Genomic DNA, 21,479 nt, shown 5'->3' on the forward strand with positions numbered 1-21,479 from the left:
GAGGGCTGCCCGGCTGTGTGTCACTGAGGTGCAGCTGCGCTGGCTCAGGCGCCCAGGGGTGGGGGCGGGCTTTGCGCGCAGAAGGACGGCACCGCGGGCGGGGCGCCAGAGTGGCTCTGCGGCGGCGGCAGCAGGTGGGTGGCAGAGGGGACGGTTCGGGCTGGGAGGAGGCGAAGGCTCGAGTACCTGAGGATGGGGCAGTGAGGCGGCAGGGATGTCGCCAGGGGCGGCGGCGGCAAGTCGGGGGCAGGGGCGCAGCCAGGAGCCTGGGAGGATCCCCGTTCCTTCCTTCGGGCCGCTGCGTGGCTCCTCCGGCCTGCGGGGCGGGGGAGGGGGACCCAGGTGACGCCCAGCGCCTGTTCCGGGTGCTGGAGGCCTGGCCCAGCTCCCGGGAAGTCTCGGGTTTCCACCTGGCTCTGGGCTCCCAGTCTGGCTCCCTGGGGCTGCCTCTCTGGGCCCTCGAGTCCACCCTTCCCCCTCCCACAACACGCCTGGGTTCAGCTCCACTAGGTTCCCTGCCCTGCCCTGGAGGCAGAAGGCTCTCCCGCCCACCCGCAGCCTAGCCCAGCCCTCTGGCAGCCCACTGTTAAGGGCACTTGGGACCCAGGGTGTGATCACACGGCAGGCGGGGCAGCCCGTCACTCCCCTCTGGCCCTGGTAGGTGCCTGCAGCTGGCTCAGGGCTCTGCTCTGCTCCTCTCTGCCCACCATGGCCCCGGGACGGCCCTGCGCTGCTGGCCTGGTGCGCTTCTGCCAGAAGCTGAAGCGACAGAAGCCGCTGGAGGAGAGCACCATGGAGACGTCCCTGCAGCGCTGCCTATCCACGCTGGACCTGACCCTGCTGGGGGTGGGCTCCATAGTGGGCTCCGGCCTCTACGTGCTCACGGGCACCGTGGCCAAGGAGATCACCGGCCCTGCCGTGATCGTGTCCTTCGCCGTGGCCGCCGTGGCCTCCCTGATGGCGGCCCTGTGCTACGCGGAGTTCGGGGCCCGTGTGCCCCGCACGGGCTCTGCCTACCTGTTCACCTACGTGTCCGTGGGCGAGCTGTGGGCCTTCCTCATCGGCTGGAACCTCGTGCTCGAGTATCTCATCGCCGGTGCTGCTGTGGCCCGCGCCTGGAGCGGCTACCTGGACGCCATGTTCGACCACCGTATCCAGAACTTCACCGAGGCCCACCTGGGCGTCTGGCAGGTGCCCTTTCTGGCCAGAAGTCCAGACTGGCTGGCTGCCGGCATCATCCTTCTGGCCTCCGCCTTCGTCTCCTGCGGAGCCCGCGTCTCTTCCTGGCTCAACCACACCCTATCGACCGTCAGCATGGTCGTCATCCTCTTCATTGTCGTCCTGGGCTTCATCCTCGCCCGGTCCAGCAACTGGGGTGAGGGGGAGGGTGGCTTTGCACCCTTCGGCTTCTCCGGCATCATGTCTGGCACGGCGACCTGCTTCTACGCCTTTGCGGGCTTCGATGTCATTGCCGCCTCCAACGAGGAGGCCCGGGACCCGAAGCGCTCCGTACCCCTGGCCATTGCCCTGTCGCTTGGGCTGGCGGCCACCGCCTACATCCTGGTCTCCACCGTGCTCACCCTCATGACCCCCTGGCACAGTCTGAACCCTAACTCTGCACTCGCTGACGCCTTCTACCAGCGGGGCTACGGCTGGGCCGGCTACCTCGTGGCGACTGGCTCCATCTGTGGTGAGTGGGGTCCTGCCCTGGTCTCCTGGGGCAGGTTGAGGGGGGACACACATCTCTGTCTGGGCTTCAGTTTTACCAGCTGTAACCCCGGGAGGTGCTGACTATTAAGACTCCACCCAGGCTTGTGGGCAGGGACCCGCTGGCCCCCTTATAATGGGGATGTTGGCCTGGGCACGTGCTTCCTCTTCACAGGGACTCAGCCCTCACCAGATTGCCGCCCCTGCCCCCGGCCCGCAACCTAGACTGAGGTGTCCCATTCCTGGGCTGGAGGAGGGGTGACCGCCCTGCACCTTGCAGGCACTCAGCCTCACTCCGAGAACCCAGATAAACTCAGGCACAGGCCCCCAGGGGCCCCTGCCACAGCCTCTGGGGTGCCTGCATGCTGGGCGCGCTGACCAGCCCTCACCCTCTGCCGCAGCCATGACCACCGTCCAGATCAACTGCCTCTTCTGCCTGCCACGCATCATCTATGCCATGGCCGTCGATGGGCTCTTCTTCAAGGCATTTGCCTACGTGCACCCCCGGACGCAGGTGCCTCTGCTGGGCATCCTGGTATTCGGGGCCCTCACGGCTCTGGTGACGCTGCTGCTGGACCTCGAAGCCCTGGTGCAGTTCCTGTCCATCGGCACCCTGCTGGCCTACACCTTTGTGGCCATCAGCGTGCTCGTGTTGCGATTCCAGACGGCCTCTCAGTCCAGCTCGCCCAGCCTGGCCGGCTCCGGCCCGAAGGCCATGGAGTACAACTCCTTCTCTGACCACTTGGAGCTGGTGCGCACGGGGCAGGGCCCCCAGCCAGGGCGGCTGCGGCCAGCCCTAAGGCCCTACCTGGGCTTCCTAGACAGGGCCAGCCCCGGCGCGGCCACGCGCTGGGCCATCTGCGGGCTGGTGGTCTCCGCGATCGCCCTGAGCTGCGGGCTGATGCTGGGGAACTCGGTCCTGCGCCTCCCGCTCTGGGCCTACCTCCTGCTGCTGCTGTGCAGTGGTGTCACGTTTCTGCTCAGTCTCCTCGTTCTGGGGGCCCACCAGCAGCAACGCCTGAAGGACACCTTCCAGGTAACCCCCCGCCGCCCCCCGTACCCGCCGTCAGCCCACCACCCAGCGTCCTCCGCCGGGCATGTCCCTGTGTCTGCGGGTGGGCCCCAAGCTCCACAGTCTCCAGAGGCAGAAACAGGCTCAGAGGCCTGCAGAAGCGGGCCCTGGGCCGGTGGGCCCCTGCAGCCGGCCCAGCCCTGCCCTTGCCCCCCCAGATGCCCCTGGTGCCCCTGATTCCAGCCCTGAGCATCGTCCTCAACTTCTGCCTGATGCTGAAACTGAGCTACCTGACCTGGGTGCGCTTCTCCATCTGGCTGCTGATGGGTGAGTCGGGGGCTGGGCTGGGGCACCGGGGGCCTGCTTCCGGGGGCGGGGGGCAGTGGTCAGGAGGGTGGGCAGGTCCGGGGCCTGTTGCTCACGCTCGCACCGCCCCGGCAGGACTCTTGGTGTATTTTGGCTATGGCATCTGGCACAGCAAGGAGAACTGGCGGGAGCCGCCGGGGCTGGTCACTGCCCACTACGTGGCTTTCCCCGACGGCAGGCTGGAGGAGACGGCGCAGGACCCAGGCCGGGCGCTGGCCCAGGGCCCTGGCAGTCCGTGAGAGCTGCCCACCCTCCATTCAGGGCAGCTCGGCAGGCTTGTGGGCCTGCCATCTTGAAGGGGGGTGGCCCTGGGACCTGCAGACTCTAGTTTAGGGGTCGTTGCTGCACATCGCTGTTGGAGTGGGCATGGCCAGCTCTGGGGCGGTGGACTCTGCGACCCCTTCCAGCTACTGGGCGAGTGGGGAGGACGCCCTGTCTCGGGGACCCACAATAGGAACCATTCAACCAGCCGTGTGGCCGTGTCATGTCCGTGGATCTTGAGGCACCGGGTCCTCACCAGCTCCTGGGAAGGGCTCGCTCGATTGTCAGGGTGGAGCAGGGGTGCTGGGGTTCCGCACGGGGGAGGTGCCGGCTCCGGACAGCCCTGGGCTGAGCACACTCAGGCCAGTGCCCTCTGCCCCTCTGAGGATGCCACAGCACCCCACCACGCCAGCACAGAGGGGCAGAGTCAGGCTTCCCTCCCCTGGGGGATGGGCCCGACACAGGTGCCCGGGCCCTGGGGAGGCCGCCTAGAAGGGCAGAGGAGTTCCGGGGTGTCCTTGTCTCCCTGGCTCCCCGAGAGCGTGGCGTGTGCCTGAGGTCCCCCCAGGGAGGCAGAGGCACGCCCGCATGAGCACACGCACCTCCGGACATGTACCCATGGGTGCGGCATGTGCAGACTGAGGCCCCAGGCCTCCAGGCTCAGACCCTGGTGCCTCCCCAGGCTGGGCGCCCGAGTGCCAGAATCCGCCCCAAGTGCCCTCCAGCTCTCCCCCCACCTCTGGTCCTTGGGAAGGGCCCAGGCCCAACCCGCATGGCCCGCCGGTCTCCTGGGCGATGCTGTGCCCCCGCAGACACCACCTGCCCCGACCCTGCCTGTAAGGAACACGCGGGAAGCTGTGGCTTCAGCAGGCTTTACTCCCCGACCTTGCAGCCGTCCATCAGCGTTGTCTGGGCCCATGCACGGGCTCACACCCCTTGCCCTGGCCCTGAGGGCGTCCCCCACCCCCCGCCCCCTGGGACACTGCTCTGGGGATCAAGAGGCAGCTCGCACCCAGCCTGAGCCCAGAGCTGGCCCTCCACAGCCGGCCCGCATCACTGCCCCGGCCGCGGGCAGCATGCCTGGTCGCCGGGCCCCGTGAGAAAGAGCCCCAGGCCTCCCACGCGGGCACCCCCAAACCTCTGCCAGGAGGAGTCCAGCAGGCGGGACCCAGACCCAGACCCCGTGAGGACTGTACACCAGACCCTGGCCAGACTGCCGTGGCCTCTGGGGCTTGTCTGGGACATTCCTTCTAGCTTTGGGGCTCTGCTCCCGGAGGACAGGGCCTCCAGAGAGCTGCTGCTGCAAGCTGGCCCCGGGGGTGACCCTGGGCAGTGGAGAATTCCTCTCCCACCACTCCTCCCCACCCGCACAGTTCCAGGGGGTGGGCTGGGTGTCTCCAGGGGGCTTAGCCCATCACCGGAGCAGCTTGTCCTTGGTCTTCTGTCAGTCCCAGCCCCCCAGAGCCTGAGGGCTGCCACGGGGAAGGGCTGGGCCATCTGCCCAGCCCAGTCTGAATTCCAGGAGAGGATCCCAGCAGCGGATCCCAGCAGCAGAGACACTCTGCCTCAGACCCTGGGGCTCTGAGATGGGGGCTCAAAATGGGGGTGCTGACCAAGGGGAGGGCTGGGGTCTGTACAGCCAGAGGAGGGGCTGTGTGGACCACTAGTGCGGGGGCCGCGCTGGGCATCCTGGTGAAGAGCTGGGAGAGGGTTTTCCGCACAGACGCAGCTGGAGCCCCAGGACGGCACTCTGCCGCAGGTCTCTGCGTAGGCGGCTCTGGGCCGCTCCCCGCCCCGGGAGGAATTGTCCTTCCACCCTGTCCTAGTCCTGGGGGCTCCACCCACGAGGGTCCCAAGGCGAGGCCCCCGCCTTCCCAGCCCCAGCCCCCACCAGCAGGGAGCAGGCCTCAGGAACGGGCTGTCCAGTGGGGCCACAGCCTCGGTGTCCAGCTCCCGGAAGCAGCCGTGGCCGTCAGGACAGGCGCTGGACCCCCTCTAAGGCCCCTGGACAGCCGGGCGTGGGGGTGCGGGTGCCAGCTCCGTCTGCTCGGGGCGGGCAGTCCTCTTTGGAGCCTTTGCCTGAGGACGATGGCAGAGGGTCGGGGCTCGGGCTGAGGCCCCAGACAGGCAGTACCCAGGCCCCGGCGTGCACAGCATACCTCCTCATACTTGGTCCTCCAGTAGAAGTGCGCTTCTCCATCCACGTACAGAAGCAGCAGGTCACACAGGAAGGTGATCTGGGGGCACAGGGCTGAGCTGTGCCCCGGGCCCACCCCCCAGGCCTCCCCCAACCAGACCTGACATCGGGGGCCCGGCCGAGCCGTCGGGCGGGCCAGGCGCGTGCTTGCCCACCCTCGCCGCACTCACCACGCCCAGCCAGGCTGCTCCTGTGCCCAGAGAGATAAGCGTGGGGATGAGCCCGAACTTCCCTGCCTGAGAGACGGGGTGAGCCCTGAGCCATGACTGTCCCCACCCCCCGGCCCCCCACCAGCCCGCCCACCACCCGCCCAGTGACGTGACCGTCACCCCCCACCCCCGCCCTGCCCAGGTACCTGCCCCGTGACATGAGCATCACTTGCCCCCAGCCCTGCCCACCTACCCACCCAGTGATGTGACCATCACCCCCCACCCCCGCCCTGCCCTGCCCACCTACCCGCCCTGTGACCAGGATGTCAAAACGGATCCCGTAGAGCTTGAGCAGGCTGCGGGCCTCCACACCCGAGCTCTCCCACCAATGAGTGGCTGTCCTGGGGGCAGAAGAGAGGCTGGTGGCCTGTTTGGCCCGCCCCCAGCCTCCATCCCACTCACCCGCTGACCCCACAAACGCCCATCCCTGTTCAGCATCCCGAGAGGCTGCCGAGGACACGGGGGCAATGCAAGCTGGGATCCATCTCTCAGGAGCTCCCTGCCTGCCCAGGGGATGGGGCAGAAGGGTCCCTAAACAGACACCAGTGGGGGAGCTGGGCACAGGCCCAGGGCTCTGGGGTCCAGAGGGGGACCTCACTCTCCCCTGGGAACCAGAAAAGGCTTTCTACAGGGGCTCTCGGGTTGGTTTTCCAGAGGCCGAGAAGCAGTTCTACAAAAAGCATAGGCTGGGGGGGTCAGGGCAGCCAGGCCAGGTGAGGCCTGGGTAGCAGTCAAGGCTATCGCCTCCAGACCTGGGGGCTGTGTGAGCTTGTGTGAGCCTGTGAGCATGTGCTCATGTGTGTGTGTTTGTGTATACATGCATGTGCATGTGTGTGCTCACGTGTGAGCATGTGCTCGTGTGCGTGCACATGTGCACTATGTGCTCGCGTGTTAGCATGTGTCCGTGTGTGCTCATATGTGTGTGCATGTGATCTGTGTGCGAGCATGTACATGTGTGTGTGCCTGTGTGTACTCATGTGTGTGAGCATGTGCTCGTGTGTGTGTTTGTGTATACATGCATGTGCATGTGCATGCTCATGTGTGTGAGCATGTGCTCATGTGTGCACGCATGTGCAGTGTGTGCTCGCATGTTAGCATGTGTTCGTGTGTGCTCATACGTGTGCATGTGATCTGTGTGCAAGCATGTACATATGTGCGTGCCTGTGTGCTCATGCGTGTGAGCATGTGCTCGTGCATGCACATGTGCTCGTGTGTGTGCATGTGCATGTGTGAGCATGTGCATGCATGTGTGTGTAAACACATGATGAGGTGACATGAGGTGGCAGGACAGGATCCCAGGGGGTGGAGTAGGTTCTGCTTGGGGGACTCAGACGTGACAATAAGATCAGTGCAAGTTCCTTGACCACACCTTGGATTAGAAAATAGAAAGTTTTCGGACTATTGTTGACACAGTTCAGGAAACTCAAGTCATTAGATTCTTTTTCTCAAAGGCGACATTGGTGTTCAAGGTACTAATCTTTGAACTCTTCTATAGACTCTGGAACTTTTAAAAATAAAACCTAAAGGAAAAAGTAAAATAAGAAGACCCCTGTGTGGTGGAGGGAGTGCTGGAGGCAGGACTGGGGGTGGGGCGGCGGTCCCAGCGGCAGAGGGGGTGCAGAGTGGAGGCTGGATGGAGCCTGTGCTGGGGGCCCTGGCACCCGCCCCCACAGCGGGCATCCAGGGCTCTGGGGGCAGGTGGTGGGGGTGGGGGGGCCGCACCTGAAGTTGTAGCTCCGCTCCTGCAGCTGGAAGGAGTACTGGGGCCGGCAGTCAGTGCCCCCGCTGTCCAGGTCACAGTCCCAGCGGACGTGGACGCCCACGGCCCCGCCCTGCACACAGCGCGCACTGCCCCAGCGGCTCTCAGGCCCTCCCGGGCCACCAGGGACCACTTCCCGCCCACCAGGGACCCACCAGCAGTGCCAGATCCTCAAAGACCCCTCCGGCTGCAGCCACGAGGTCCCCGATGCGGAACACGGGGCAGGCGGGGCTGGAGCGGGGATCGTAGCGGCAGAGCTTGAAGTAGGTGGGGTCCTGTGTGTCCAGGGCATTGGACCTGAGGGGGTGGGCGGCAGTCAGGACGGACAGGGGGCAGGAGGGTCTTCGGTCTGCCAGCCCCCCCACCCCACCGCACCCCACCTCACCCCATCCCCGCTTACTTGGAGAAGTTAAACTTGCTGAAGGTGACGGTGTTTTTGATGAACAGGGTGAAGTTCTCAGCCTGGAGCAGCAGGGGCTTCCTGCGGTGTGGAGGGGGATGTGAGAGGCAGGCTCCGTGGTCGGGGGCGGGGCGGGGCCCGGGGGGCTTACACGGGCGCAGCGCCGCTCTCCACTGGACACCAGCCCCGGATCTCGCAGGTCCTGTGGGTCCCATTGAACACTACGCACTGGCCAGTCTTTATGCCTTGAAAACACAGGACAAACCCCAGGCCCTCGAATCTCCATGGGGCCTGGGCAGGGGTGGGGGGAGGGCGGCTGACAGGAAGGAGAGACGCAGACCACCCAGGGTCCCCTGGGCCGGAGCCCCCCAGCCCGGGGAGGCCCTGGAAGGCGGGCCCGCTTACCGTGGCTGTGCGTCCCCGTCTCCCCCTCGGGACAGTCCTGGTCGGCCCAGCAGTTAGCCAGCGGGATGGACGGGTGCTGGGGGCGGAGAGCAGACCACCAAGGGCCTGGAGGGGCCTCCCTTGGGGAGCCTGCCCCACACAGGGGGACACACCCCTTCCTGCCTCAGCCCCTCGGGGGTCTCTGAGTCTGGGGGCACCCGAGAGAGCTGGAGGCTGCAGGTAAACATGCAGCGGGCAGCCGCAGCGGGAGACGGGTGCAGGTGGAGTTCCAAGGCTGAGCAAGACTCCTGACCCGCTACTCCTGGGGGGATGGGAGTGACGCGGCCAGGCCCAGCAGCGCTGGTCCAGTTCAGACGACAGAACAGGGGAGGTGATGGGCGGCGGGGAGCGTGAGGGCGCGTCAGGTGGGGCCGCTGGGCACTGACCGCGGGCGAGCCCCGGTGGGACGGCCTGGGAGCACACAGGCTCGCCCCATCCCAGCTTGTTCTCCTGTAAGACGGGGTCGTGGCTGCCTGCAGGCGGGGACAGAGTTCTGGGGGTCAGCCAGCAGGGGAAGGCTCCAGGCTTCAGAGGGAGACACAGTCTCACAGACGCGGCTTTGCAGTTCTGTCCTGGCTGGTGCTGGACACCGTTGCCCAGGGCACCCAGCTCAGGGCAGCGTGGGGAACACTGGTGGTCACAGGGCTCTGGGCCCAACGAGCTGAGCAGACGGAGGACAGTGCGGGGCCACCTGCCCGGCCTCGAGGTCCCCACCTGTGTCCCACGTCAGTCCCTCCTCTCCGCCTGGCTGGGCCACTGTGGGCACCCCCCCAGGCCCCGTCCTCCTCCATCTGGCTTCCCGAATGGCCCCTTCCAAGGCACCAAAGATGGAGCACCCCTCCCCTGAGCCCCCTGCACCCCCATGCTCCTGTGATCAAGCCCAGCTCCTCCGCAGGGCCCTTGGGACTGCCACCCCTACTCCCGTCCAAAGGGAGGCTCCACCCCCACCGAGCAGCAGGTGACTCCCGAGAGGCCTCACCCGACACGGGGGGCCTTTGCCCACGCAGCCCCCTCCGCCTGGACAGCCTGAAGACCCCAGTAGAGCCTGGGGTCCAGCGGGAAGCCCTGCCTGAGCCCCCAGCGCTGGCAGAGGCCCTCCCGGGGACTCCCAGCGGCAGCCTCTGCGCCACCCCAGGACCTGCCTTGGTGGCCGGGCTGTCTGCCCCGGAGCTCCTTGGCCTGTGTGGGCGGGGCTCTGCAGGCCCCGGGGGAGGCGCTGCAGGTTTCTGAAGGCTGTGGCACCATCTGGAGCACAGCGTGTGTGCTGGGAGGACCAGCCCACCAGGATCTCGGGAGGAGCAGCTCCGAGGAAGGCGGGCGGTCAGATCTGATGCGTTACAGCCCGGCCCCCGCCGTTTCACGGGAAGTGTCAGAAGCCGGGACAAGGAACCAAGAGGAATCCCAGGCATTCCAGAAAAGACAGAACCACAGCCCCAGCAAAACTTCAGGATAGTCCACACACTGAACCAAGACTAGATGTCCGTGAGCGTTTGCAAAGGCAAGGACATCGTGTTTGCCAAGGGAAGATGGGGCCCACTGAGCACATGGGCACCCCAGCAACAGAGGTAGGACCACCAAGCAGGACTCGGGCAGCTGACTGCACCCTTTCTCTCCAGCCAGCAAGTGATTACGTTTTAGCCTCAATGAAAGAAAAATGTCACCACGGAGGTAGGCTTCCAAGGCAGTGTCCTGGGTCAGGACTCTTCAGGCAAAACCCACAGCCAGGAAACTGAACCCTTAAAAACGGTTAAGATGGTAATTTTGATGTTACGTGTATGTTATCACAATTTGAAAAAAATTGGATAAAAAACCCGCAGCTGGAGAGAAGGGTCAGTGGGCTCTGTGGCAGAGGCTGGACCCTGGGACGCCCTCAGGCGAGGAGGAAAGGTGCGGCTTCTGGGGACGGTGAGATTTTCTAGATGGCAGGGACCACAGCTGCAGGGCAAAGTACGCAGAGATCGAGGGCGACCCTGAGCTTGGCATGGGCAGCAGTGTGCCATTTGCTCACAGAAACGGAAGCTGCCCCCGGGGCACATTCATGGAGGCTGTGTCTAGAAAAGGGTGGTGGTCTTCCAGCTTGCCTCTGGCTGTCAGAGTCCACCTGAGGCCTGTTACCCTGACAACCTCCAAAATTCCCCTGAGGCGGGACCAGGATGAGGAAGGGTCCGGACACTTCGCCGGGGACAGACTGTGGAACTAGGGACCTCGGGCAGAAGCCCTCGGGCAGTCTTACCTCTGGGCACCTGCCCTGGACTTGTTCTGGTGTCACAAGGAAGTTGGTCACCAAGAAGAACACGTTCTCTCCCTGGAAGAGAAGTGTCAGGGTGGGTCTCTGCTCCCTGTCCCCCACCAGGAGAGGCCAGAAGCTGGCAGCTCGGCTCATGCAGGGAGGGGGCCCTAGATCCATCAGATCATCAGCCCTGAGCCCCAGGAAAACGCCTCCAGTGTGGCAAGCCCGGCTGCTGCATGGGGACCCAGCAGAAGGCCACCGTCAGCCCGACCCAGGGACGGCATGGGCGGCCGTGAGAGCTGTTAGGAAGTGGAATGAACAGGAGGGAGGGGCAGGGGGTTGTCCAGTGGACCCGACGTGGACGGGGGGGACGTCACTGGAGGACGAGAGGCCACGCTGGGGGCAGGAGGTGATTTCCCATCTGATGAGGTGGGCCTGCCCCTGGGAGGCAGCTGTACTCGGGCGGGGGCCACCAGGGTTAGAATCTGGGAGTCAGCAGGATAGCAGAGGAGACTGAGGGGCGGACAACCCGGGTGACGTGACGGGAGGCGGGGCAGGAGACACAGCGTGGTTGGGGGCGGAGAAGGAGCGCCCCCCTTGGCCCCCCCACCCCACCCCCAAGCTCATGCGTTGAGCTCCGACACGCCTGTCCTTTCCAGATGCAGACTTTTTGTTTTTTCCTTTTCCATTATGTTTTTTAAAAATTATTTTTAAACTTGCGGCGCATGGGATCTTCACTGCGGTGTGGGAATCTACAGTCGCGGCAGGCAGGACCTAGTTCTCCAACCAGGGATGACACCTGGGCCCCTGCTTCGGGAAGGCGGAGTCTTAACCCCTAGACCAGCAGGGAGGTCCCGCCACCGTGGTTTATTACAGGATACTGAATATAGTTTGCTGTGCTATGCGGCAGAAGCTTATTGCTTATCCATTCTATAACAGTTCGCATCTGCTGATCCCAAGCTCCCAGTCCTTCCCTCCCTCACCACCGCCCCCAGCTCGGCAGGCGCAAGTCTGCGGCCTTCAGCTGTGAGTCTGTGCGTAGATACGTCCATGTGTGTCACATTCTAGACTCCACACGTAAGCGAGATTGTCTGTCCCTGTCTGAGCGTCTCCAGGCCCGTCCGTGTAGCTGCAGACAGCATTACTTCATTCTTTCTCTGGCTGAGGAGCGTTCCCCTGGGGGGCTTCCCAGGTGGCACTAGCCGTAAAGAACCCGTCTGCCAATGTGGGAGATATGAGAGACAAGGGTTCGATCCCTGGGCTACAGGCCATGGGGTCGCCCAGAGCAGGACGAGGCTGAGCGGCCGAGCAGGCACAGGCGGCATTCCGCCGTGCGCACACACCGCTTGTCCTCCACCCGTTCCTGATGCAGGCTTGCAGAACGCGTCTCTCTGGCCTGGCCTCCCGACCATCTCCCCCTCCACTGGAAGGCCACTGCTCTGCGAGGCCCCTGCAGGGCCGGCGCCCCGTCACCCCTGCACGCGCCCACGGTGGGACGGGGGCGGTCAGAGGGGGCAGCACCCGGCAGCAGCTCCGGGTCACCCACCTGTGGTGGCTTCACGAAGTCAGCCACGTCCCACAGCCGGTTCCCCAGCTCCTCAATCTGGGTCACGGAGACCCCCTTGAGCTTGGTGATGACAGAGACCTGGGGGTCCGGGTCCTGCTCCTGGTAGCCTTTTTTGGCGAGGAGGGCCCACCTGGGGAGGACAGGCGGGCAGCGTGGTGCGTCCCCAGCCCTCTCCCCTGTGGCCTCCTGGCTCCCAGCCTGGGGCTCAGGGGCCCCACCTGGTCTCCCGCACCAAACTCCTTGCCTAGGCCGGAGCTCCGGCCACACGTCAGAGAGCTAGGGCCCTTGTTGGGCACCCATGGGCTTGGGGACGCCCACCATCACCTCCTTCACCAGCCAACACCCTCCCCTGCCCTGTCTAGATCCGGCTTCCTCCTCAAAGACGCCCCCAACCCAGCTTGAACTGGTGGTCTCTCCTGGGGTCCTCAGTGCTCCAGCTCTCACGAGTGTCAGGGACCACCTCCTGCCCGGCCAAGGGCCCCCGGTGTGGGGAGGGGGTCCATCCTGCTGGGCACTGGCGTCTAGCACAGGGCTGGGAAGAAGGCCCAGGAAAGGATGTAGGGAGGCACCTGAGCACAGGCCCTGCTCTGACACCCCCCCCCCCCCCAGCCTCTAGACAGATGGAGAACCTTCCTTCTCCCCACCTCCCGCCCTGCCACCAACCAGCAGCCCAGACCCTGAAGACTAAGTTTTTCGCCCCTCAGCCTAGCCGTGACCCCTCTAGCCAGCACACCCGGGATCTGTTCTCTTACCCCACCACATAGACCACGACCCCCAGCTGCAGCAGCCTCTGCAGGGCGCCCACCCGCCAGTTCCGGGTCATCACATACTTCTCCGTTTTGTAATCCAGAAGCCCCCAGCCCACCCCGGCACCTGGGGAGCCCATGTTCCCAGCTCCTGCTGGCGGCCAGGCTGCGTGAGTCAGCACGGCAGCTGCAGCCACAGCTGAACGGGGAGCTGAAGCAGGCGCCAAGCAGGGCCAAGCCAGAAGCTATTAAAGGGACACTCGGGCAGGACTCAGCCTCCACCTCCCAGCCCCTGGGCTCAGGCCCAGCCTCCCCGCTTCCCAGGGCCTCCCATCCAACGCAGACTCTGCCGGCTGGGCCCCGGGGCACTAAGGGAGGAACGGTCTCCGGCCACGCCCTCTAACCTGTCACCTCTGAGGGGTGATGACAGGTGGGACAGGCACTGTGAGAGGGCCAGCTGGAGCCCAGAGGGCAAGGAAAGCCTCAGGAAGAAGGGAGCCCTGAGCTGCCCCGTGCAGACCTGACGCTCAACAAGCAGCGCTGGGGAGGGCTGTCCTGGGTGGAGGGAGAAACACAGGCGACTGCTAGCGGGTGAGTGAGCGCTGGACCCACAGGTGGGAGCGCGATCCTGGCTGCAGAAAGCAGTCAGCCCCCTGTGCGGCGCCCCCGAGAAGCTGCCCCATTCCCAGGCTCCCGAGTGCAAAGAGGACGACGAAGAGGCAAGCCCGCCGCGCGCGCCGCCTATCGGTCTCGGCTGCGAGCGGGCCAAGGTCACCGCGCGCTCTTGGCGGTGTCCGCAGCAACCAACAACTCGGGGTCGCCTGGGCAACTGCTGCCGGGGAGGCGTCCCTATTGGCTGCAGCGGACAAGCGCCCCGTCAGATTGGCCGATGAGCTGGAGGGCCCGCCTCCATCCCCGGGCCGCGCTCCGCTGCAGTCCCTGGCAGTCCCCGCTCTGTGGCCGCGACTGTAGAGTGGGCGTAACCATGAGGGGTCCCCTCCAGGGGCCTGGGGAGAAGGAAGACCAGGAGGAAGGGGCGGCGGCGGCCTCTGGGCGTCCTGCTGGGGGCCCGGGGGCCAAGAAGGGTTCGGACACGGATTCGGACTCCGACCAGGAGACAGAAGGTGCCTACTGGCAGGGGGTGGGGGGGCAGGCTGGGGCCGCGTAGGCAGGGGACCCCCGTCTAGCAGGAGCGCACCCCTCCGTGGAGCTGGGGGCGGCTCCCGCCCTGTGCCTTCCCCACCATGCTCCTGGCGGCATCAGTTCCATCCTTAGAACAGGCTTCCAGAATGAGGTTAAGAGGCAACCCCCACCCCCGCCACCCCGAACAGTGTAAGAAGGGCTGTCTCACCCCAGCCATCGGAAAAAAAACTAAAGGAATGGAGGTAGGGAACTTAGAATTGCTTCAGTTTCCTCCCCTATAAGAGGTTCACACAGCCCTGTGGTCTGCAATCCGGTGGAAGAGACGCATACACTGCGGGGTCAGGGGGCTGGGTGGGGAGGGGGCCAGGACCAGCTACACGAGTGGCAGGACTGCAGGTGGGGCCGCTTTCCCGGCCGGCACAGGAGGAAGCGCCTCCAGAGGGGAGACCAGGCTGGGCAGTGGGGCCGGCCGGGAGGGGGCCACGTGAACCCCGTCTCCCATCAGGCGCCCGCAGGCCTGGCGAGCTGGGCGAGGACACCCTCTACCTGAGGTCTTGCCGGGCCCACAGCGTCGTGCCCGCCTCCTGCTTTCTGCGCCAAGGGAGCGCCCCAGAGCTCAGCCTGCGGCACCGTGGCCTGGGGCCCCAGGTACCCCGGGAGGGACCCTCGAGCAGGTTTGAAGGGCGAGGACCTGGAAGGCAGCAGCCATGGGAGGGGTCCCTTCCTGAGTCCAACCCCCACACTCCCCAGCCCTGCTCGGGGTCCCAGGCATGTCCCAGCCCCCACACTGAGTGACAGGTGGGATCGGGGCTATGACAGAGCTCAGTACAAGGACTGGGGGGCCTGCAGGGCACCCCTAACTTGTTGGGGGGATCAAGGAAGCTCCTGGGGAGACTGAGAAGGAGAAGCCGGCATCCCTGGGCCTGTGGGAAGGAATCGAGTGGGCTGAGCCCTGCAGGCAGAGCCCAGGGAGTGCCCCCCCACCGTGTCTGCAGCCCTGGAGAGGGCCAGGCCCTCAGGTCCCTCTGTGTCCCAGGGGGCCCGGGCTCTGGCCCGTGCACTGACCTCCAATCCCTACGTCAAGCGGCTGGACCTCAGGGACAACGGACTCTGTGGGGCCGGTGCAGAGGCCCTTGTGGGCGCTCTGAGCAAAACCCGCAGCATCTGTGGTAGGTTCTGAGCCTGGGGTGGGGCTGGGCTACCCCACACGGGCCTTCTCACCCCGCTCCCAGCTGCTGCTGCTACTGGGGGGCAGGGCTTCATCACAGGGTGGGGGAGTGGGGTGCAGTCAGGCCGTGTGTGGGGCCTCCGGAGTTGTGGGGCCTCCTCCACTGTCTTTGGCTGGCCAGCTCCCCCTGTGTGTGGTGGCATCCTGGTGCCTGGATGCGGGGGGCGGGGGGCAGATGGGCAGGGGCCAGGCAGGGCGAGAGGAAAGGGGCTGGATCCAGATGCCGCCTCTGCCACAGAAGGGCGGGGAGACCCTGGGCAAGGAGCCAGCCTTGCTGAGCCTCAGTTTCCGACACTCAGTCCTTGGAGATGTGGGGACATACTATCAGGAGAGTGTCTGCTTACGTAAGCCCTCGACTCGTGGCCACCTGGGCCGTCACCGCCAGTCCCGGGAAACGCGGCAGTGGGGCTTCCGCGGGAGGGCCACTCGGCTGCCAGGTGTGAATCACCCACTGAGGGGCCGGGTGCATCTACATCACAGCCCCACAGAGTAGGCGGTGTTAGCCCCCCGACAAAGCTTGTGGACACACGGGCTGGGGCCGGGAGTCTGGGGAGCTGTCTGGGGCCGCAGGGGACCCAGCTGATGGGGGGCAGACTCACTATCCACTCCAGGACAGTCTGGCCGCTAAGTCCCCCGTGCTGGGTCAGACTGAGGGGGATGGGAGGAGGCGGGGCCTGGCTCTGGAGCCCGTCCCTGAGGAGTGCTGCTGGCCCCAGATGTGGACCTGTCGGAGAACCGGCTGGGAGCGGAGGGAGCCCGGGCCATCTGTGCTGCCCTGGCGGTGAGCCCGGCCGTGCAGAGGGTGCAGCTGGCAGGGAACGGCCTGGAGGAGCAGGCAGCCCAGTACCTGGCTGAACTCCTGCTGGCCCACACGGGCCTGAAATCCCTGGACCTGAGCTATAACCAGCTGAATGACCAAGCAGGTACCATCCGGCCACCGGCCAGGGCTGCCACGGTGGTGCTCGTGACTGTCTTCCTGGGGCAGGGTGGGTGGAGGTAGGCAGGACCACTCTGAGCATCCGTGCCCCGCTCCTGTTCCCTGCACCCCACCCCCACCCCGGGACTCTCAGTCCATTCCCCAGGTATTTCTCTGCCCAACCAGTGCCTGTGGGCCCTGACAGCCACTAGGAATCCAGCCATGAATTCAACAAAGCCCAGGGCTTCCCAGATGGTGCTAACGGTAAAGAACCTGCTTGCCAACGCAAGAGATACAAGAGACTCGGGTTTGATCCTTGGGTTGGGGAGATCTCCTGGAGGAGGGGCACGGCAATCCACTCCAGTGTTCTTGCCTGGAGAATCCCATGGACAGAAGAGCCTGGCGGGCTATAGTCCATGGGTTGCACAGTCAGACAGGACTGAAGCAGAGCAGCAAGCACGCCCTCACGGGACACATGTTCACAGGATTACCCTCCATAATTATTGGTGCTACAAAAGAAAGAAGCAGGGCAGGATTCTAGAGAAGAATGGACTTGCCCCACTATTTTAGAGAGGTGACCACTGGGGAGGGCTCTGTGAGGAGGTGACGTTTAAGCTGAACTGTGAAGGAGGGAGAAGTCAGTCATGGCAAGACCAGAGGGGGAGCATTTCAAGCAGAGGAACCATTTCCCAGAGAGACAGACAGACACCAGGGTGGCTGGGTTAGTGAGCCAAGAGAGAGGGGCCCGGCATGGGACGGAGTGGCAGAGGGGCAGCAGGACCACAGCAGGCGGGACGGGAGGACGTTGTTCCAGGTGCTGTGGGCGACGTCAGTGGGACTCCCCCATCTCAGCACCTTCTCTCCTGCCCCAGGGCCTCTGCACGGCCTGGCTGCCTTGCCAGGAACATATACTTCTACCTGCCTGTCCTCAACCACCCCAGTCAGTTCTGAGAGTCACCTGGGGGCCTTCCCTGGAGGTCCAGGGGCTAAGACTCTGCTTTCCCAATGCAGGGGGGCCTGGGTTTGATCCTTGGTCAGAGAACTAGATGTCATATGCTGCAACTAAGACCTAGAGCAGCCAAATAAAAATTTTTAAAACATTCAAAAAAAAAAAAAAAAACATGTTTTTAAAATTAAAAAAAAAAAAAAAATCCCCCAGGACCCTGGGTTAGGAATACAGATTCCGTGGCCCGGGACCTGCTGGTCCTCTGAATCCTCTTGAGGGGTATGCCTGTGGACCTGCATTGTAACAGCTGCCCCAGGAAATTTGCCTGATCCAGAAAGGTCGGGAATCACTGCTCTGCCTGCTGAGCGTGACTGAATGGCACTAGCCTCACTGTGGGAGAATCAGTCCTAGAGTTCAACTTTGAGACAGACAGCCTGCCTTCTGAGAAAACTTCTGTGGGAACAGGCACATTAAAAGAGAAGCTCATTTCAGGCTTTCAACAAAGTGAGCCTAGGGGTCCCTCTGGGCCAGCACCAAACAGGCAGTGAGGTTGGAGAGGCTTGGGACGCGAGGCCCTTCGAAGGCTGCACGGCTCGTGGGGGTCTGCGGGCGGGCTTGCCTCCCTGAGGGGTCTCAGCCTCCCCACCCGACCCGAGGCCAGGGTAGCACCTGGTGAGGTGGCTGCGGGGGTCGTGAAGAACACGCCCCGGGGCCACAGAAGGCTGATTCACGGCCGTAGGTCCCGCTCACCCTCCCGCTGCTCAGCAGAGAAGGGGCTTCCCTCCAAAGCGGGCGCGGCCGCCACCTGCCTCTCCCAGCCCTGGACGGGTCTGAGACACTGCGGCTGTCAGGCCTGGTGCTGGACGTGGGGTGGGGGCCCGGATCTCAGGGAGGAGCCGGGAGGCCGCGCGGCCTGCAGGGAGCTCTCCAAGGTGCTACCGCGCCTGCGGACCTGGACGCTGAGCCTTCCGCTCTGTGCTGGGTGCCAGCACCATGGAGAGGGGCCAGGCAGGGCGGTCTAACGCTCAGAGCCCGGAAGGATGGACACAGCAGACAAGGGGTCCGAGGTGGCCCAGCCCGGCCTGGCTGAGTAGGCAAGGCTTCCCGGGTGGGATGAGGAGCTGCTCCCCAGGTAAAGAAGGGCGTCAGCAGTTGCACACGGGGGTGGGGGTGGGGGCGCGGGGGTAGCCGGAGCTGAGGACCAGGAGCAGGTCAGACCCGCTGAGCCCCGACACAGCGGCGGAGTGGGTAGGCGGGGCTTCTGCCCATCTTACATGCAAAATAGTTCTCGGGATTCTCTTTCCTTTTCTTTTTTTCTCTTTTTAATATTTACTTATTTATTTGGAGAAGGGCATGGCAACCCACTCCAGTACTCTTGCCTGGAGAGTCCCATGGACAGAGGAGCCTGTTGGGCTACAGTCCATGGGGTTGCAGAGAGTCAGACACGACTGAGTGACTTTCACTTCACTACTTATTTATTTGGCTGCACTAGGTCACAGTTGTGGCACGCAAGGTCTTCAGCTTCAGCATGTGTGATCTAGTTCCCTGACCAGGGGTCTGATCTGGGCCCCCTGCATTGGGAGCTCGGGAGTCTTAGCCACTGGACCACCAGGGAAGTCCTCTCCTTCTCTACCCGCTGCCTCCTCCCCACCCAGCCGCGCTGAACTTGTCACCTCCTGCGTAGATTGTGGCACAAGCCACCCTGACCTCTGGCTCCCGCCCCCGCCTACCATAACCGTGTCTCTTCTTAAAGTGTCTCTCTAGTGCCCATCACTCCTACCTCCTCTCACAGACTCACCTGCGGGGCCCAGCACCAGGCCTGTGTGCGTTTCCATGAGCCCCGGACTCCCTGTCCCTGCTTCTCCCCTCGACGTTCACTCTCCATGGGTGCATGGGGCGTCCCTTAATCCTCAAGGCTCTTTCTGCTTTCCTGACCCCGCCCCCCAAGGCAGGGTTAGCCCCCACTCTGTCCCCATGCCTCCCTGTTGGTGGTTGGATAGCTCACATCCCACAAATGTGTGTTTATAGCTTCTCTATTAAACCTGAATGCCTTGAAAGCAGGGCAGGCCCACGTGGGGTTGGATGCCCGGACGCTCGTGCACAGCCGAGACCCTGGCCCACAGCGGGCATCACTGTCAGCTCTTGAAAGAATGATATGAGTGAACAAGAAAGTCTGTCGTGGTGTTTCTGAAGGGGAGACACTTGGACCGGCCCTGGCAGAAAACACAGGACTCACGGAGCTCAATGTGAGGTGGAATCACCTGCAAGGCCCGGGAGCCATAGCCTTTGCCAGGGGACTGGAGGTACGAGGCCCCGCCCAGCAAGCCCCTCCAGCCTGTCCTTCGGGGGCGGGTCTCCCAGGCACCAGCCCCCCATCTCTTGCAGCTCTTCAGAAATGAGCCCTAGGGACTTCCCTGGCAGTCCCTGGCAGTCCAGTGGCTCAGACTTCAGGGGGCACAGGTTCAATTCCTGGCTGGGGAACTAAGATCCCCCACGGCTCATGGTGCAGTCAAAAAAAAAAAAAAAAGGAAGAAAGCAGAAGCTGGATCTTTCCAGCATTGCTTAGAGGATGCTTCTCCAGGTGACTTGTTTCCCTGGCTCTATTTAATGATGACAGTTTGGTCTCCCTGCACTGACTCTCAGGGTGCTGAGTGAGGGGTCCATAGCTGGAGATGCACGCCTCCAGAGATGTCACGGACACTTGGGTGGGGGGGACACCATGCGGTCCAGTGACGCACACTCACTGCTGGAAGGATGCTTGCCTGAGATGACAGCCCTGGGCCCTGGGAGCCTTGCACACCCTCTCACATGCCCCTGGTCCTGACGCCTGGGGAGTGGGGGGCACAGGACCCCGTGATGCCCCTGGGGGCAGCTGCCTCCGTGGGATCCTCCTCAGGGAACGGCAACGAGGCCATGCCCTCCCACAAGGCTGACTGGGGTCCCGCCCCACAAGCTGGGCACCCATGGGCTCCCCACTTCTCCCCATCACAGCCCTCCGGACACATTTCACCGAACAGTCCTTCACTGGCATCCTCTCTGGGCCCTGGGCTGCTCTGTGCCTCAGGGTCCCTGCCTGACAGGGGTCCCCGCCATTGTGTCCCTGGGGCCGGCGGCCCGGGGCAGACCGCCCAGTCCTAAAGCTCGCTCACACCCATGCCCACCCTCTGCACTCGCGTCTGGCCTTCCCCCTCCACTGGTCGCCACCGTCCAAGCCCAGGGCTCTCCCCTGCAACCTCTGTGGTCTTCTGCTCCCAGTCCACACTCTGCTCCTCAGCCCTCCTGGGCTCGGAGGCTGGGGCCTGGCTTCCTCCACTGGCACGTGTGGCCCCACGGGGTTGCTCCTTTGTGTCCCAGGCAAACATCTTCCTGAGGGTCCTGGACATCTCATACAATGGCTGTGGGGATTCTGGAGCCTCCGCGGTGGGGGAGGCGCTGAAGACCAACAGCGTGCTGGAGGAGCTCTACATGAGGTGAGAGCAGGGGGCCCCCACCCCTGCCTCCAGGCCCCCGGCCACCCAGGGACTGGGGCTCCTCCTGCTGCTGTTCACTCTCAGGGCCGGAAGCTGTCCCAGCCCCAGGGCATGCCGTTCTGTCCCTCTCACTCAAGTTCATCCTTGCTATGTGAAAGTGTTAGTTGCTGAATCGTGTCCACTCTTTGTGACCCCAGGGACTGTAGCCCACCAGGCTCCTCTGTCCATGGAATTCTCCAGGCAAGAATACTGGAGTGGGTTGCCCTGCCCTCCTCCAGGGGGTCTTCCCAACCCCGGGATCGAACCTGGGTCTCCCAAATTGCAGGTAGACTCTTTACCCTCTGAGCCACTAGGGAAGCTGATCGTTTGTGCGTGGGGACTCGTAATTCCTACCACACGGCTGGGCGCTGGGAGGTGCAAACACGTAAACCTCTTTAGCAGAGCTGGTGCAGGCGGTGGTGCTCCACCTGCATGCTCCTCCATTTCAGGAGGGGTTTGTGCTCTGTCCAGCACGTGGCTGCTGGGGGCCTGCACGGGTGAGCTGCTCCTCCAAGCCCAGGCAGGGTCCCAGGCCTCCTGGGGAAACCAGAGGGAAGGGAGGAGGCGGAGGCCAGACAGGTCATGGGCTGTCCGCCATTGGCACAGGCATCTGCTCCATCCTACCCATTCTCCCCTCCCGATGTGGGAAAGCTGGGGTCTGAGAAGTTAGAGGGAAGCGGTGCTGGGTTGGAGACAAAGTGGCCAAGAGCAGTGAGGAGGCCTGGAGTTTGGGCCCATCGGGAGCAGAAGGACGTGGGGAGGGAGCCGGGTGGCTGTCGTGGGGACAGAGGCAGGGTGCAGGATGCGTGGGAGCCCCCACTGAGCACTGAGGGCCAGGG

The 21,479-nt window shown here is 64.2% G+C and overlaps 2 protein-coding genes across 2 annotated transcripts; one reads left to right on the forward strand and one right to left on the reverse strand.

Annotated features, from left to right (window-relative positions):
* Positions 1 to 669: 669 nt before the first annotated feature.
* On the forward strand, positions 670 to 3,536 carry SLC7A4 (solute carrier family 7 member 4). The gene is made up of 4 exons (XM_061140800.1): positions 670 to 1,690; positions 2,109 to 2,743; positions 2,938 to 3,046; positions 3,161 to 3,536. The coding sequence occupies exons 1-4, from the start codon at positions 709 to 711 to the stop codon at positions 3,322 to 3,324; spliced, it is 1,890 nt and encodes a 629-aa protein (XP_060996783.1). The 5' UTR covers positions 670 to 708; the 3' UTR covers positions 3,325 to 3,536.
* Positions 3,537 to 5,111: 1,575 nt separating this feature from the next.
* P2RX6 (purinergic receptor P2X 6) lies at positions 5,112 to 20,136 on the reverse strand. Its single transcript, XM_061141371.1, has 13 exons — positions 20,121 to 20,136; positions 12,905 to 13,052; positions 12,132 to 12,282; positions 10,589 to 10,660; positions 8,317 to 8,392; positions 8,063 to 8,156; positions 7,912 to 7,992; positions 7,667 to 7,808; positions 7,475 to 7,584; positions 6,000 to 6,093; positions 5,714 to 5,779; positions 5,506 to 5,583; positions 5,112 to 5,425 (listed from the first exon to the last, which is right to left on the reverse strand). Exons 1-13 carry the CDS (start codon positions 20,134 to 20,136, stop codon positions 5,342 to 5,344), a joined length of 1,212 nt encoding a protein of 403 aa, XP_060997354.1. The 3' UTR covers positions 5,112 to 5,341.
* Between the last annotated feature and the right edge of the window lie 1,343 nt (positions 20,137 to 21,479).

The sequence above is a fragment of the Dama dama genome, chromosome 5 (genome assembly GCF_033118175.1).
Source record: "Dama dama isolate Ldn47 chromosome 5, ASM3311817v1, whole genome shotgun sequence".
In the NCBI taxonomy this organism is placed as follows: domain Eukaryota; kingdom Metazoa; phylum Chordata; class Mammalia; order Artiodactyla; family Cervidae; genus Dama; species Dama dama.

Excerpts from the sequence above, each read along its gene's own strand:
- SLC7A4 (XM_061140800.1), top strand. The coding sequence starts at position 709 with ATGGCCCCGGGACGGCCCTGCGCTGCTGGCCTGGTGCGCTTCTGCCAG. Across the intron at positions 2,744-2,937 it reads GCCTGAAGGACACCTTCCAG|ATGCCCCTGGTGCCCCTGAT; the intron begins GTAACCCCCCGC and ends TTGCCCCCCCAG. Across the intron at positions 3,047-3,160 it reads CTCCATCTGGCTGCTGATGG|GACTCTTGGTGTATTTTGGC; the intron begins GTGAGTCGGGGG and ends CCGCCCCGGCAG.
- P2RX6 (XM_061141371.1), bottom strand. Across the intron at positions 7,993-8,062 it reads GAGAGCGGCGCTGCGCCCGT|GAAGCCCCTGCTGCTCCAGG; the intron begins GTAAGCCCCCCG and ends TCCACACCGCAG. Across the intron at positions 7,585-7,666 it reads TTGAGGATCTGGCACTGCTG|GGCGGGGCCGTGGGCGTCCA; the intron begins GTGGGTCCCTGG and ends CGCTGTGTGCAG.